The sequence below is a fragment of the Sapajus apella genome, unplaced genomic scaffold, assembly GCF_009761245.1.
Source record: "Sapajus apella isolate SASKATOON/1434 unplaced genomic scaffold, GSC_monkey_1.0 scaffold20, whole genome shotgun sequence".
Classification (NCBI taxonomy): Eukaryota; Metazoa; Chordata; class Mammalia; order Primates; family Cebidae; genus Sapajus; species Sapajus apella.
Genome location: NW_022436960.1, coordinates 477,511 through 494,294, shown reverse-complemented (window position 1 = coordinate 494,294; position 16,784 = coordinate 477,511). Strand labels below are relative to the sequence as shown.

At 48.1% G+C, this 16,784-nt stretch overlaps 1 protein-coding gene across 6 annotated transcripts in view; it reads right to left on the bottom strand.

The window, feature by feature from the left end:
• CDC42BPB (CDC42 binding protein kinase beta) overlaps nucleotides 1-16,784 on the bottom strand; it is a 111,724-nt gene that overhangs the window by 52,595 nt on the left and 42,345 nt on the right. For all 6 annotated transcript variants that reach the window (XM_032287301.1, XM_032287306.1, XM_032287304.1 and 3 more), the window contains exons 4-5: nucleotides 14,010-14,105; nucleotides 9,448-9,596 (exon numbers count right to left, since the gene is read on the bottom strand). In XM_032287301.1, the coding sequence (XP_032143192.1) occupies nucleotides 9,448-9,596; nucleotides 14,010-14,105 (245 nt within the window). The remainder of the gene's footprint in view (nucleotides 1-9,447; nucleotides 9,597-14,009; nucleotides 14,106-16,784) is intronic.

Genomic DNA, 16,784 nt, shown 5'->3' with positions numbered 1-16,784 from the left:
AAAAAAAAAAAAAAAAAAAAAAAGAAAGAAAATAAAAGCCTGAAAAACCCTGAAGAGTGAGCTGTGATGGGGGGATCAGGCCCGTGTGATTTCAAAACACACTACACAGCCTTCCTAGTTAAAGCAGCATGGTGCCAGTGTGTGCAGAGGCAGAGAGAAAATGGAATAGAATAGAATGTCCGGAAACAAACCAACTACATAAAGAAATCAAGTATAGATTATTATTTACAGATAATAAATCACTAGGGCAAAGAGAGACTTAAGTAAGTTTTTTAAAGTCTTATTGGTGTTGTGACAACTGGAGAGCCATTTAAAGATAAAATTAGAGCCCTTCCCTGTGCCACATACAAGAATAAATTCCAAATGGACCCAGGATCCACATGTAAAAGATGAAACTGTATGAATGAAAAAGTAAAAATATTTAAAAAACAAAACAACCCCTCCCCAAAAAATACAACCACCACTCCCACATGGGTTTTCTTTTTCTGGGGCTAATGAAACCATTTCTCATTTGATTACATATAACAATTTTCAAAAATCTGTATGTCAAAAACCACAATAAACCACATCAAAAAACAAATGGCAAATTGGGGGAAAGTATTTGTAATATATATTACAGATAAAAGGCAAACACTTATCTAATAATTGGGGGGAGGGGCCAGAAATCCATAAGAAAAGGGTGAAACCCATGAAATCACTCACACAGGCATACACACAAAAATGCAAACATGATGGTCAACACCATGAGAAAGGTGAAAAACTACAATTGTGTACCATCTCTCACCCATCAGAGGGCAAACATTCCAAAGTCTGAAAATACAGGGTTGGCACGGCTGCAAGGCAACAGATCCTTTTCTACACTGCTGGTGGGAACACAAAGCGGTAACCTCTAAAGGTGAAATTTACAATAACGAATAAAGCAACCTATGTATTTTATTTCCCTTTTGATTCAGCAATCCCACTTCTAGAGATTTACCCTAAAGACACACCACCAACACAAAAATACCTTGCACAAGGGTAATTATTTCTACATTATTTGTAACTGCAAAATACCGGAAACTACCTAAATGTCCACTCTTAGGAGGCTAGTTGAATAAACTATGGCAGTTACCTACAATGTAGTATTACATAAATGTAAAAAGGAATGACGAGCTCCATGAACTGATATAGAAGGATTTATAGGATACATCATTAAATTTTTTAAATTTTTTTTGTGGAGAGGGTAGCTAAAAAGCCCAAGTCTCCATTTGATAAAGATGTACAATAGGTTCTTCAAAAAAATTAATTACAAAAAATTTTCTGGACACAAAACTCCTATCCAGACCACTAGTCATGGAGAAGACCAGAAGAGAAAAATACAATCCTAATGGAGAACTGGCTTATTTGCTATCACTAATTTTTTTTAAAGATGCAAAGCATACATTTAGCATAATACCTTTAGCTTAACAAAGGAGAAACAAGAAAACGTCTGCACAGATGACAGAGCAGAAGGCAGCAGACTGGCTACCAATCCTGGGCTGCGGGTGGAGGTAGGCAGGATAAAGAAGGGGCAACACTTCTCTGAGTACAATTTTGCACAGTTTTGGCGTTCTGGAAGCATGCTAACGTCCTACACACTCAAAGAATAAAACTGAATCAACAAGGATGGAAGAAGTCTAAAATGGAAAGCTGACTAAGACCAATGAATCCCACTGTATTTCAAATAAATAACAACACTGAGGGGAGAGATGGGGTTAAAACAAAACAAAACAAATCCAAGTGACTTATGAACACAGAACTTGAATTACTGCAGGCGAGGGGCGCAGTCCCAACGAGATGGGGGAGAACCGCAAACAAACCCAGAACTCTTTTTGGCAGGTTTGTTTCTGTAGTGGCATGGGCAGAGCCATTGTAAAGCTATGTTAGACAAACCACAGGACTGATCAAGTGAGTCCTTGTACTAACATTGCTGGAAGTCACAGCTGTCAGTAGGAGGAAGACAAAAATATGGAAAGGGAGGAAGCCAGGAAGTTAACTCATAATTCCCAGGTATGCACAGGTAGACACATGTCCATGAATGTGCATGTGCATATACCTCTGTTACTATCTCTGTGCACTGAGGGGCCTAGAGGCAGACAACCCCACAGCAACGCGCACGCCCAGCACCCAGAACTTGGTCTTCAAAGATGCTTCCCACTGAAGGGCCTACAGCTCTTCTGAGAAACAATGGAATTGGGGCACAGAAGGTGTTTAAGATGAGGCAGAAGCTAAGGGCATCCTTGGAAAGTGACGAGGCACAGCACAAACATAGGAGTGCCAAATACAGAACAATTTCAGCACAAAAATAACTAAGACAGTGAATTACAAACCACTAGGAGAAAAAAGGATCCATGTATCCATACTGATCATAAACAGACCAATAAACGGGGGAAGGGAGGTGCTTCCTTAGAGCAGAAAGCTGAATGACTGGTCAGTGTAGTGGGTCTGGAGTTTGTAAATCAATGTGAAACCATGCAAAGACTGGTCCAGGCAAAAATTGTTAATGGATACTTAATCTCGGGAGGAAATTTTAAAGAGGAGGAGGGTATTTGCATGGTCTTAAAGTATCTCCCCACAGGGAAAAAACTATATAGCAGAAAACTCTAACAAAATCTTAACTGGGTGATGGACCTGATCACCGTGGGGTGGGGGGGGGGCTGATGGATATTGTACGCCTAGGATGTGACACCCCGAGAGGGACACAATGTATTTATACACACACACTCCAACAGAAATGAACACATCATCTTCATCTACGAGGAGGAAACATGGGACCAAACCAAACTGAGAAGTCTTCTATTGAAAAAGCATGGGACTGTACTCTCCACACACGCCCGTGATCTTCCAGTGTGCCAATGTCACAACGAAGGATGAGGAACTACTCTAAAGAGACATGACAATGAAATGCAACATGTGACCCTAGACTGGATTCTGTACTGGAGGGAAGAAAATACTCTAAGACATGCCCCTAGGCCAACTGATAAAAATTTCAGTAGCAATGATAAGATTAGGTGTTCATGAGTAGTAGAAGGAAGAATTTAGGGGTAAATGCTGGTGGTACATGCAGCTTCTTCTCAGATGGGTCAGGGGAAAGCTGTGTGTGCATGTAGGAGAGGGAGAGGGACGTGCACGATAACAGGAGCCAAAATATGAAGAACAGATGAATCTGAGTAAAGGTATATGGGTGCTTTTTCTACCATTCTTGCAACCCTTATTTAAGACGGAAATTTTTTAAGTTTGAAATTATTTGAAACATTATTTAAAAAGAAAACTTTTTAAAGAGTAAATACGTAATATGATTCCATATATACAGTATTTTAAAACAGGCAAAACAAAAAACAAAAAAAAAACTTTTAAAAGAGTAAATACATAATACGATTCCATACATATATTTTAAAATAGGCAAAGCTGATTTCTGCCTCCAGGTCTTCAAAGTCTAACATGGTAACTCCTAGCCACACAGGGCTATACAAAGTCCAATTAATGGAAATTACATAAAATGAAGAACTCAATTATTTTATTATATCAGCCACTTGTGGCTGGGGCTACCGTACTGAACAGCACAGATTCAGAATACTCTGTCACTGTGGAAAGTTCTGCATAGCACTGTGGGGGGTGAGGGGTGGTGACCTCTGGGGAGGGAGTGATGGGAGAGACCGAGGGGGCTTCTTATCTGGGTGCTGCTGTGAGTGTACACATTTTGTGACAATCCACTGAGTGACACACCTTGGTTTGGGAGCTTTTCTGAATACCTGTGACATACACTTCAATATAAAGAGGTCAGCTGAAACGGACTTTTAACTTACAAAAAGCCATCCTATCCCAACTAGAGATGACAGTGATTTAAAGGCTGTTTTTGCTGGGACCCAGAAACAAAACAGTTATAAATGGCAAACACAATAGCTGCCACGCATGAATGGTCACAACTGACCCTCAGGCCAGCCAGCGTGGTGGGTAGACTGTGCTCCTCTTGTTATGGAAGAGGCAGCCCAGGAACAGTGGCTGCTGCCAGCACCCAGCCTGCCCAACAGCGCCCAGCCTGCCCGACAGCACAACACACAGATGAACTGTGCTCACGCCACACGCCACGACAACCCAAGAATCCACGCGCCGCCTCACCGTTTAAGCACATCAGAATTTAATTTAAAAAAATTTCTGTCTCACATTACTTTTGCAGCTTTGACTGACAAAACATCTTTAAGTCTGGAAGAAAAAAGTCAAAATGAAAACATGTGCTGAATATATTTATTTTTTGAGACAGAGTCTCACCCTGTCACCCACGCTGGAGTGCGGTGACACAATCTCAGCAGCTCGCTGCAACCTCTGTCTCCCCGGGTTCAACCAACTCTCACACCTCAGCCTCCAGAGTAGCTGGGATTGCAGGCGTGCACTATCACACCCAGCCAGTTTTCTGTATTTTTGGTAGAGACGGGGTTTTGCCATGTTGGCCAGGCTGGTCTCAAACTCCTGACCTCAGGTGATTCACCCACCTCAGCCTCCCAAAGTGCTGGGATTACAGGCATGAGCCACCGTGCCTGGTCCATCTGCTGAATATATTATTTTCACTAATAAAAATCCTCTTTTCTCAGGAGTGTATACTGTGCATATTTAAATAAATCTCATTAAATTTGCTTCAGAGGAACAAATTATTCTTCATATGTTATATACACTGCGCTCACTTCCCAATGGGAGGAAAGACAGGTGTCCACCTCCTCGAGGTATGGCGACTCTGAAGGCTGCGTGCAGGAGTGTGCTGATGCTGCACCCGACGCCGCAGGTGGGTTTGCAACGAGCCGCTTCCACACGGGATGTGAGGCTTCTGGACAAGATCACGTCTACAAACAGCACTTTTGGGGACGTCTAACAGACTCTCCCACATCCACCAATTTTGTGCATTCCTTTCTCATGAAAAAAAGTGAAAGCCAGAGAAAGAGGGAGAGTTGGAAGGATGAGAGGATGGAAGGATAGAGGGAAGGAGGGAAAGAAGGAACAATACTCCTGGAAACAGAAGCAGACCCAATCCCTTCCCTGCCCTCCCCGTGACCAGGGTGCTTGGAGGTGTTCACTCGACCTCACAAACCTTTCACCATGGCTTCCAGCCTCCACTCCCTTCTGAGTGACCCATGCAAATAAAAGATGACCAGTCTGACGACAAGGAAGACTTAAAACAATGCATACAGGACCAGTGTTTGAAGAGGAGCTCAAGGAGGCTCTGTAGCAAGCTCTATACCTGGCTTCCAGAAGATTTAAGACAAGGATAATGAGACTATTTAGATTGGAACAAACTGGTTCTTCTCCCCCAAAATGTCATCATTTGGGCTGAACTTTTTTGGTTTAGGAATGGAAGGAAGGACAATTCACATAGAAATGGAGAAGTGATTATAAAGGAAAATGTTAAGGCAAATAACCATAATTTCACATACACACAAAAAATGTTCCAAGTGGCCCGAGACAAGCTAGGAAGACATGGAAGAGTGAGGAGGCCCTGAGACATGCCAACAGCAGGTATTCCACGGAACAAGTTAGCAGGAACAGAATGACCACAGTCCAGGTTAAACAGGACCCAGCTGCCAGGAATTCCCTACAAAACAGAGATGTTTCTACAGGGCCACCCCGGGCCCACTGACACCAGCAGATGCTGAGAAGACAGGCTGAAAGGGCCTCAGGAAGGCCGTCTTCCTTGTACACCTTCCAGCGGCCTTCAACTGCTGGCCAGTTGCATGCGCTGGGGGGTCATCTGGGCAGTGGAATTCTATATTTAAAATATGGTGGCTTTTTTTTTTTTTTAGAGAGAGACTCCCTCCGTCGCCCAGGCTGGAGTGCAGTGGTGCGATCTCAGCTCACTGCAACCTCCAACTCCTAGGTTCAAGCAATTCTCCTGCCTCAGCCTTCTGAGTAGCTGGGATTACAGGCACATGCCACCATGCCTGACTAATTTTTGTATTTTTTTTTAGTAGAGACGAGGTTTCACCATACTGGCTAGACTGGTCTTGAACTCCTGACCTTGTGATCCGCCCGTCTTGGCATCCCAAAGTGCTGGGATTACAGGTGTGAGCCACCACATCAGGCCAGTGGTGTTTTTTTTTTTTTTTTAAAGTGAACTTGCTGTTTGCGTGTTGAAAGCTCTCCTGGCAGAAGAGCACTGGAGGTTCAGAGCAAGGACTGACCCATGGCTCCCAATGGTGGAGGCCTTCAGATGGGCAGGCGATCCCCAGGCCAACTGAGAGAGCTCAGGGTTCCCAGGGGCCGCTGTACTGGGACTGCCTCCAACCACTCTCTTCTAAAACCTGGGGGCAGTAGCATCTTCAAGGGAGAGTCAGGATAGGCCTGAGAAGTAGCTCCAGGCTCCCCCAAGTGCCTTTTCTCCCAGCTGCTGAGATTCTGGCTAAAATCAGTGGCATCCAGCTGCTGGGGGTGAAAGAGCCATGGTGATCCACAGCTTTGTTTCTCCCTTCCAGCTCTTCCTCTGACGCACTGAAAAGGGAGGTGGCTTATATACCTCACCGTCCCAGTTTGGAGTGATACCAACTCCCACTTCCAAACATTCCCCTTGTGCAGCTTCCTGCTGCAAAACCAACAGAGGTCTGATTCCCACAGCAGGTTCGCCTCAGCCTCCAGAGCACACAGTCCACCATCTGGGGAGCGGCCCCCCAGGGCCACTCTGACCACTGGATCTTCTTTCCAAGGTTTTTTGGTCAGATTTCCTCTATTTCATCTTCTGCCTCTTCTACTGAACTTTCTACTTTTCTCTAGTTTTGATTTTTCTAAGACTTTTTGCTTTCTACATATTCTTTTCCTTAAAATTTGCACTCTGTTCTTATTTTGTTCATACATTATACTCTCTGCTCTCTTTTTGGGGATGTTCTTTCTTTTTTTGAGATGGAGTTTCACTTTTGTTGCCCAGGCTGGAGTGCAATGGCACGATCTCAGCTCACTGCAACCTCCACCTTGTGGGTTCAAGTGATTCTCCTGCCTCTCAGCCTCCTGAATAGCTGGGATTACAGGTGCACATTACTACACCTGGCTAATTTTTTGTATTTTTAGTAGAGACAGGGTTTTACCACATTGGCCAGGCCAGTCTGGAACTCCTAACCTCAGGTGATCCACCTGCCTTGGCCTCCCGAAGCGCTGGGATTACAGGCATGAGCCTTTTGCCCGACCGATGTTCTCTCCCTGAAACCCTTCGTGTCACTCGTTAACTCTGCCTTTCCTGGTATCATCAGGATCTGACCTCTCAGGAAGAAGCTGCACCCACCTGTGAGGGGCACCCTCTGGGTCCTGGTCTCCCACTGATTCCCTCATCCAGGAAGCTTTTGGGGTCCAGCTGTGGAAGCCAGGTGGCAGCTGTGGAATCTGCAGACCCTCGCCTGGTGGGGTGGTGGGCACAGCCCGGAATCACCACAGCACCTACCCAACCACAAGAAGGGGCCCAAGCGGCAGCGGAGTGGCACAGGCTCCAAACCACGCTGTTCCGTCTGCACCCTAGCACACCACTGCACCTCAGCCTGGGCGACAGAGGGAGACAGTCTCAAAAAAAAAAAAAAAAACAAAAACACCACCACACTGCCCAGATGACCCCCAGGAAGCCAATTCCAGAAAAGGGAGAGGGAATCTGTGCACTTGAAAAGCCATCTCGCAACGAGCCTAGCGCAGAACAAATGAGGGACCAATGCAGATGGGAATGATGGAAGGGACAGGGCCAAGAAAGACAAGAATGAGACTACCCAATGCGTCTCCAGGTATGGAGCTTTGTAATGTGGCCATAATATCTGGGGACAAATTAGTGACAGACTTCCTGTTTAAAAAAAAAAAAAAAGAAAGAAAAGAAAAGCTAATAAAAAACAAGGCAATTATCAACTCCAGGGAAAGCAAAAGGCTATGTATAGAGTGTAGTTCTCATACAGGACTACCTGTACAAGAGGATGGAAGGATAAAGGGAAGGAAGGAAAGAAAGAACAATACTCCTGGCAGCAGAACTGGAACCAAATACTCCTGGAACCAAGGCTGGTGTAATGGTTATGCACTCACAATATTATCAACACCAAATACTGACTGAACATAATAAAGGTTACGTGGATGATGTGGGGCCGGGTGCAGTGGCTCATCCCTATAATCCCAGCACTTGGAGGCTGAGGCGGGCAGGTCACTTGAGGTCAACAGTCAAGACCAGCCTGGCCAACAAGACAAAATCCCAACTCTACTAAACACACACAAAACTTAGCCAGGTATGGGGGCATGTGCCTGTAGCCCCCGCTGCTAAGGAACCTGAGGCAGGAGAATAGAGACAGAGGCTACAGTGAGCTGGAACTGTGCCACTGCACTCCAGTGTGGGTGACAGAGTGAGACTTCATCTTAAAAAATAAAAACAAAAATAAAAAAGGATGATGATGTGGGAGAAAAGAGTTTGGAAGTGTATGTGGGGGAGATGGGTGAGAGAAAGAGGCAATTATGTAAAAGAGTTAAAATTTCAATTTAATAGATGTGATCTAAAGCCAAAAAAGAAAGAAAGAAATTAGCAATGTAAACTTTTGATTTAGACACATGAAGGCAGACACTGGAAAAAAAATTTTTTAACGTTTCCAATAGCTACCTGAGCCCGAATAGTCAGGGTGGGGCAGGGCTGGGCTTGGGTGCAGGCTCTGTGGAACTGTCTGACTTCTTAAAACTATTACCACAAAATTGCCTTATGATAAAAAGACAAATGAAACTAGTTTTCAAAAACAACAAACACCAAAATGAACCACAGGACTGAATCTCTGAGTCTCAGGACAAGAGCTATGTGAAGACGCAGCCTCAGTGGCTGGGTCACTGGGGAGCTGCCCTCCCAGCCAAGAAGGCAGGGGGGGCCCAGGAGAGCAGGAGAGGGCACAGCTTCAGGCTTCTGCCCCACACGCTCTCTCAGCTCAAGTCCTGCGTGTCATGGTGACAAAGCCTCTTCCTCAGGCCCATCTTTCCTTTGTAAGTGTTTCCTGGGGCCCTTCAGGGGTCAGTGCTGCACAGAGAGAGGAGCAGAGTTGAGAAAGAATGTGGAGACAGAGGGCCCCAGGCCCCTCATGAGACATTTCAGGGAGGGGGGTCTCGGGCGGTGGAGACAGAGGACCACGGACCCGATGTGAGCCCCAGGGAGCACGGGCATTTCAGGGAGGGGGGATCGGGTGGGGAAGAGGTTGAGTCAGTATCAAATAAATATCAAAAGACACAGTGGCTTCAGCTGACAGGAGTTAGACTCTCACAACCGCAACAATGAGACTGGGATCCATGGGTGCTGGGGCTAGAAGACGGTGATGTGGGCATATCAGTCTGTGCTGTGGCAGCTCAACGTGGGGACTCACTATCTACATGGCTTCTTGGGAGGGCCTGGACTTGGGAGCTCTGCGAGGAGTATTTTAATGATGAAACGTGGGTTCTATAAGACCAGAAGCTGGTTACCTGTGCACGTAATGAAGCTGATGGATGGAGTCAATGGCCAGCACCATTTCACCAATGTAGAACCTCGCCATGTCTTCTGGAAGCTTGTCTTCAAATTTGCTGAGCAGGGTCAGTAAATCACCACCCACATAGTAATCCATGACTAAGTACTACAAATTGGGAAGAGAAGGGGAGAGAATACCACATTTAGTCACCACTACACCTGACAATTAAAGGCCAGCCTTCCACTACAAGGTTCTCAGACTCCAAGCCTGGCTCGTGGCATCTCAGCTGCTCTTGTCACTCAAGACCTTCCGGACAAGCACCCCAAAGCGTGCCACACTACTGTCATCTTCAGCTGTGCATATGGCAGAGCACAGGCTTCAGTGAGTAATACATGTAATCAATTGAAGGAATGATTACAGGGCTTGATGTTGGAGGCTCGTTGGTCTAGGGGTATGATTCTCATTAAGGGTGTTGGAGAAGGCACTCTAAAAGCTAGTGACCCAAAGAAGAAGCAGTTAATAGTGCATCAAATCCTACTGGGTTTAAAAATAATTCTGCAGGCCCTCATGTTATAGGAGGACGACACAGGACCAGAGAAGGGAAGTGAGGTATCTGACATCACAGCAGTTGTTATTGGAAAGATTTCATTATAAAAGAGCTGAAGGATAATTACTTATAGGTTCACTCCAAGAGAAAATTTAGAAAAGCTACTGCTTAAGTAGAAATGGGAGTAAGGGAAGAAAAAACATCTGGGCTGGGCGCAGTGGCTCGCAACTGTAATCCCAGCACTTTGGGAGAATGAGGCGGGCAGATCATGGGGTCAGATCGAAACCATCTGGGCTAACACAGTGAAACCCCATCTCTACTAAAAAAACAAAAAATTTGCCAGGCGTGGTGGCATGTGCCTACAGTCCCAACTACTCAGGAGTCTGTGGCAGGAGAATCACTTGAACTCGGGAGGTGGACGTTGCAGTGAGCAGAGGTCATGCCACTGCACTCCAGCCTGGGCAACAGATCAAGACTCCATCTCAAAAAAAAAAAAAAAAAAAAATCTTCTGCTAATAGGCCTGAGCCCATCACTTCCCTGAGAGGTCCCTGGGAGTTCCCTTGCCACCAGGCCAGTCGTGTGCTAGAAGTGGTCAACCCCAAAGTGAGCCTGCGTTCTGCGTGGAGCTCTGCCTGAGGACAGCCTGTCTCTTGCAGCACTCAGAAGCCTCAAACCATGAAGCCCCAGTCTGTGGAGGCCCCAGTCGGGGGATCTCACAGGTCAGAGAGGCCCAGGATGGGGGAGATCATCACAGCCACAGTCAGGGTGGCAGCCAACACCTCCATCTCTGGGGCCGCTGTGCCTCAGAGACTGCTGGGGAAGCATGCGGCCTCAGCCTACCAGGAGCAAATTTTCTGTGAAGAGATGGATGCTCTGGTCTGGACAGCTAGCTTTTCACCAGCCCACACAGGGAGGAAACGCTGTTTATCAGCAGAGGCAGTGACACCACAGTTATTTACTGAGAAGCTCATCGTGACAGCTGCCGTCACCGTGAAGGCCTATGCTTGGGGCCAGGCTATGGGACACAGGCCAGTGCTGTCCTGTTCACACTTCTACCTGTCCTCGCCGCCGGCACCAAGACCCCATCTCACATGGGAGGCTTGGGGATGGGCCCAGGGTCACCCAACAAGCACGGACAGAGCAATGACCCAGGCCCAGCAGTCAGATACGACGCCCATCATGTCCAAACCAACGACGGTGTCTCCAAAGGAAGGGAAGCACCACACTGGTGGGCCTGTCTGAGGAAGGGAGGGGCCCAGCTAGATCAGAGGAAATGACAGAAGCCTTCATTTTCGGTCCCTGCTCTCAACAGAATCTTTACCAGCAACCTCTCATCCCTTCCGAGCCTCTCCGCAGCTGTCCCGTCCTGTGGAGCCTTTCTCAAGTCTCCCTGCCGCCACCTAGGGTAGTCTCAGCCTCCCCGCCCTGGCTCAGGCCCTGCCTATCCTTCCTCGCTGAGTTCAGCTTGTTCATTTGCTTGTGAGCCCTTGCTGTGGCCCCTGTCAGTCACTCTGGCAGCAGGGGTGCTGGCAGGCACCAGACAGCAAGATCCCTGCTCAGCGGAGCTCACGCTGGGGGCGGGAGAGACCGTGGCCAGCATGGAGAGCAGGCAGCAGGGAGTCCCCAAAGGCCACCTGGTGAGGTGGCCAGGCCAGAGGCTGCTGAGCAGAGGCCTGAGGGGAGCCGGGGTGGTGCTCCAGATGAAGGGGTGTGTGCAAATCGGCTAGGAGTAAAGTGGCAGTGGCAAGTGGGGTCCTGCCAAACAGGGAGGGGGCAGAGCAGTGAGTGGTGATGTTCCCCAATTACATTCAGAAGCCCAGGCACGGAGGTGCCGACATGTGGAGGGCAACGGAGAGGGGATGGTGGACGTGTCTCCAAGGGGAGAGGCCATGGCAGCTGATGGAAACACCCGGGGCGAAGGGAAATGCAGTGAATGCACGGCCGGGCCCTCCGGCCCCTAAAGAAAGCCACAGGAACGAGTCAAGTCCTTACTAGCTGAGCCCCAGCCATGCCCACGTCTGCCTAGAACTCTAGAAGAGCAGAAGCATCCTACGGCAGCACTGGGTCTGATCAACAGTCTCCTGGAACACAGTCCCGGAGGAAAGTCAACACAGGAGCTCGTGAGGAAGACGGGCAGAGACCCACTCCCGAGTAAGGACCAGGTCAAGTCCATCCTGTCATGGAACACAGGGTACTGAGTTAAGCCAATAACTTTTAGTTGGCGGTAAAACAGGTTTAATTTTTATAAAACTCTGTTAGCTACCTCCAACAGGAACTGCAGCAGAACTCACTCTCTGAGCTGTCAGAGGAACCGTTTCCGTATCATGCCTAGAGGCACCTGGGCCAGCCTCACCACCACAGGAAGAGGAACTGGCCTATCCCTAAACGCACCTGCTCAGGACAGCAGGTGTGCAGCCGCAGGGGCTGGCCCTGCAGTCAGGGGCCAGAAAGCTTCAGAGGTCTCGCCTTCATTCTCTCATCCCAAATTTTCATGGTACTCCTACCTGGGCAACTCCAAAAACCCAAAAACATGGCATCTTCACAGGAGCTCCTAACTGATGTCTCTTAGTTTAGAATAAACCTGCAACACCTAACATTTCAGACGGCAGCATGCTATGCTACTTTTGAAAAAATATTAGAAACAAAACAAAAAGCATTATCTTCCTTCGTACAGATCCTAGCCGGCTGTACTCCTTGGAAACTCAGTTCTTATCAACAGTGGAAACGAACTGGAGACAGTCCACTGGGGTCCTCGGAGCAGGGACACTGAGCAGGACGCGAGGGGGTTCAATGTGGAGACAGCCCCAGAGCATGGGGACCTGAAATCTGCTCGACAGGCTGGGACTCAGGCACAGGTGCCGTCATCCATGCAGTCACTTTGGGCAAGTGACTTCGCCTCTCTTTGCCCCAGACACCCCCTTATGAAAATGGTGGAATCACCAGGTCGTTGGGAAGACTGACGGGGACCCCTGTGGGCCTGAACTGTTCTAAGTGCTCAACAAACACCAGCTGCCGCCTCTGCTGAGGCAAATACGTACATGTAAAGTCTCCGTCAGCAGCACACCTTTTCCCCTAATCCGGGGCGTTCAAATCTCAGGGCCTTCTCTGATGCTGCAAGGGTTATTTTAGGGTTTGAGTGTAAGGATCCCACACTACCCCATCTCCTGGGAGCCAACAGAGCGCACAACCCAGGAGCTTCAGGCGGCCATGTGCGTTGGCTGCCATGGAAAAGGAAGCCTTGGGTCCCTGCTCTGAGGCTTGGTGACCACAGCGATCACACCCCTGTCACTGCTCCTGCTGCAGAAACAGTGCTGTCGGGATGCAGCTGGGCTCAGACCTTTTTCTCTGAAGTCTGCACCGTCGTGTCCACCCAGAGCTCCAACAGTGGACACTTTTAGGTTCAGAGAAACCTGGAGAGTCATTCTAGGAGTGAAAAGCCCTGAACAAGGCAGTCTGTGGGTCACTCAGCACCCAAGACCAAGGGCTGGTGTCCCCTTCCCCACGAAGTCAGCTGCCCTGAGAGCGCTGTGGAGGTGAACACGCTTGACGATGCACTCACATGTGCATCACAAGGCTGGTCCGTCAGTCCTGAAAACAAGCCCTGTTCAAGTCAGGAAAATAAACAGGCGGTGTGGAGACCAAGCATTAAACCTAAAACCTGTCCAAAGGGCCTGGGGCAGCTCCCCCACCACAGGAGACCACTGAATCCCCACTGCAGTTCCTTATTCTTAGTAATTCAAGATTGAAAGTGTATCAAACCCCAGTTGGTTTAAATGTAATAAACCCAGCAAAGAAACTAATCAGCTTATCCTATGATTAGAAAAAAACAAAGTACATACTTTGACACATCTATTTAAAAAAAGTTCTACCTGACAATTACTGTGTGAAAACAAACCCCTCCATTTTATCAGGTCCAATACACATTTTTAATATGTCAGTTCCATGTTGTCTGACTGCATTTTTAGTGACAGCATAAAGGGCTAAAAGACTCGCGCGAATGCCCTGGCCGCGTCCCTGGTCATCAGCCTACCAGGTGGTTCTCATCCTGAAAGGCGTAGTGCAGCGCGGTGATCCACTGGCAGTCGCCGTTCACCAGCACGTCACGCTCCTCTCGGAAGCACGCGGTCTGCAAAGGAACGAGGGGTGTCAGTCTATGTTCACTGGGAAGTACCCAGAGAGCATATGGCTGATATTGGGGTCCCTGCTGGGACAGTGGCTCCAGGCACAGTGTCCCTGCCTTCCGGGGCTCTCCTCCTGCATGCCCGACACCCTGGCTGAGGCTGAGCCAGCCCTCGTTCCTTCCTCTCCCAAGCCCCATGCAAGCGCCAAGGGCTGCTGAAGACACACTTGCGCCCTGCTCTCCCACAGGCTCCATTTCTGTGGCTGACACTTAGGTTCATCCCATCCTCTTGTGGATTCCTGACTGGGCTCCTCTCACCTGGCATCGCCTGATTTCTCTACCAGATCAACCCCCGCCAAGTACTGATGGCATGGGCTGCCCCACGTCTGCCCTCTCTGTCCTATAACCACTGTTGAGCGTCCACGCAGCTAGCAGGAGAGGGCAACGTCTGTTTGCTGAACTCAAGGTGTAGTCATGACAGGATTGTTAGAGATTCCACCACGGAGGCCTATGGCCAGCAGCACGGGGCAAGAGGCTGCCCTCCACCCTGCTATGGCTCTAAAGGAGTTAATTTTAATGCCCAGGTGGTATCTCTGTTTAAAAGTCACAAGGCCTGGCCGAGCATGTGGACTCATGCCTGTAACCCTAGCACTTTGGGAGGCCGAGGTGGGCAGACTGCCTGAGGTCAAGACCAGCCTGGTCAACATGGTGAAACCCCATCTCTACTAAAAAATAGAACAACTAGCCAGGTGTGATGACCAGTGCCTGTAATCCCAGCTACATGGGAGGCTGAGGCAGGAGAATTCCTTGAATCTGGGAGGTGGAGGTTGAGGTGAGCTGAGATGGCACCACTGTACCCCAGCCTAGGCAAAAGAGCAAGATTCTGTCTCAAAAAAAAAAAAAAAAAAAAAGTCACCCAGCCTTTGGCATAATTTTAACGTGATTTTCTCTTTATTATAAGAGCATAGAACTAGATTTAAACTGTCTTACATTTGGAACTTGTCAAGTTTAACAAAAATGTAAGTACATGATGGAAGGCTTGCTATGTGAGACACTAGGATACAGCTCTGACCTGCTCTCGTCTGAGTCTCACAGAAACCTCTAAAACTTGTTTCTTCAAAAAGGTTTTCTGTTCTAAACTTTATAAAGTATTCCCTTCAGGCTGGCCATGGTGGCTCATGCTGTAATCCCAGCAATTTGGGAGACCAAGGCAGGAGGATCACTTGAGACCAGGAGTTTGAGACCAGCCTGGGCAACACAGTGAGGCCTCCATCTCTACAAAAGAATCTGAAAAATTAGCTGAGTGTGTCAAGAGGCTGAGGTGAGAGGATCAATCGAGCCCAGCCGAGATCACACCACTGTACTCTATTCTGTGCAACAGAGTGAGATCCTGTCTCAAAAAAAAAAAAAAAAGCTTTTTTAAAAAATGAAATGGTTGGCTGGGCGTGGTGGCTCATGCCTGTAATACCCGCACTTTAGGAGGCTGAGGCAGGCGAATCACAAGGTCAGGAGTTTGAGGCCATCCTGGCCAACATGGTGAAGCCCCATCTCTACTAAAAACATAAAAATTAGCTGGGCATGGTGGCAGGTGTCTGTTATCCCAGCTACTTGGGAGGCTGAGGCAGGAGAATCATTTAAACCTGGGAGGCGGAGGTTGTAGACTGAGACTGCACCATTGCACTCCAGCCTGGGCAACAGAGCGAGACTCCGTCTCAAAAAAAAAAAAAAAGGTTGCTGCAGATGTGTCCCGGTTCTACTAATGACAACATGACAAGGGGTCAGCATTCAACTTGCCAATGTCCAGACACGCAGAGCCCAACGATTATGGAATTATCACGACCCCTCTGCCAACAGCCACCTCAGCCATAAGGGCCTGGTGAAGGGACAAGTACACAAAAACCTGAGTCCCGGTGTGCCTGACCTTCTGCCTTCCAGAACATTCTCCCAAAAAGCAGTGGTGATAGAGCACTGAGTCCCAGTGTGCCTGACCTTCTGCCTTCTAGAAGATCCAGAACATTCCCCCAAAAAGAAATGGTGATAGAGCACTGAGTCCCAGTGTGCCTGACCTACTGCCTTACAGAACACTCCCCCAAAAAGAAATGCTGATGGAGCAGTGAGTCCCAGGAGAGGTGAGACTGTGGGCTCAGGAGCCTGGGGCTGCCCCGGGAACCTGCAGCATCTGTGCCGCCGCCTCCAGGAGGAGATGCTCCCTAAAGCTCTGCCTGGCAGCTGCCCGAAGTGTTTAGGAAAAACCCATTCTTAAACTGGGGCCTGCATGCAGGTGACCTGGTGACAGGCAACTTATGTATTATCCAGCAGTTTTGTCTGAAGAGCAGAGAGAGAAACTTTTAGTATTTTTTAACCAAGTAAGATGAAATAAAGACCGAGCCTGGTGGAAAAATTATAAATTTATACTGCTCAGCAACTCTTCTACTGACCAACCTCTTAACTCATGCTTTTTTTTTTTTTTTTTTTTTTGAGACAGAGTTTCGCTCTTGTTACCCAGGCTGGAGTGCAATGGCGCGATCTCGGCTCACCGCAACCTCCGCCTCCTGGGTTCAGGCAATTCTCCTGCCTCAGCCTCCTGAGTAGCTGGGATTACAGGCACACGCCACCATGCCCAGCTAATTTTTTGTATTTTTTTTTTAGTAGAGACAGGGTTTCACCATGTTGACCAGGATGGTC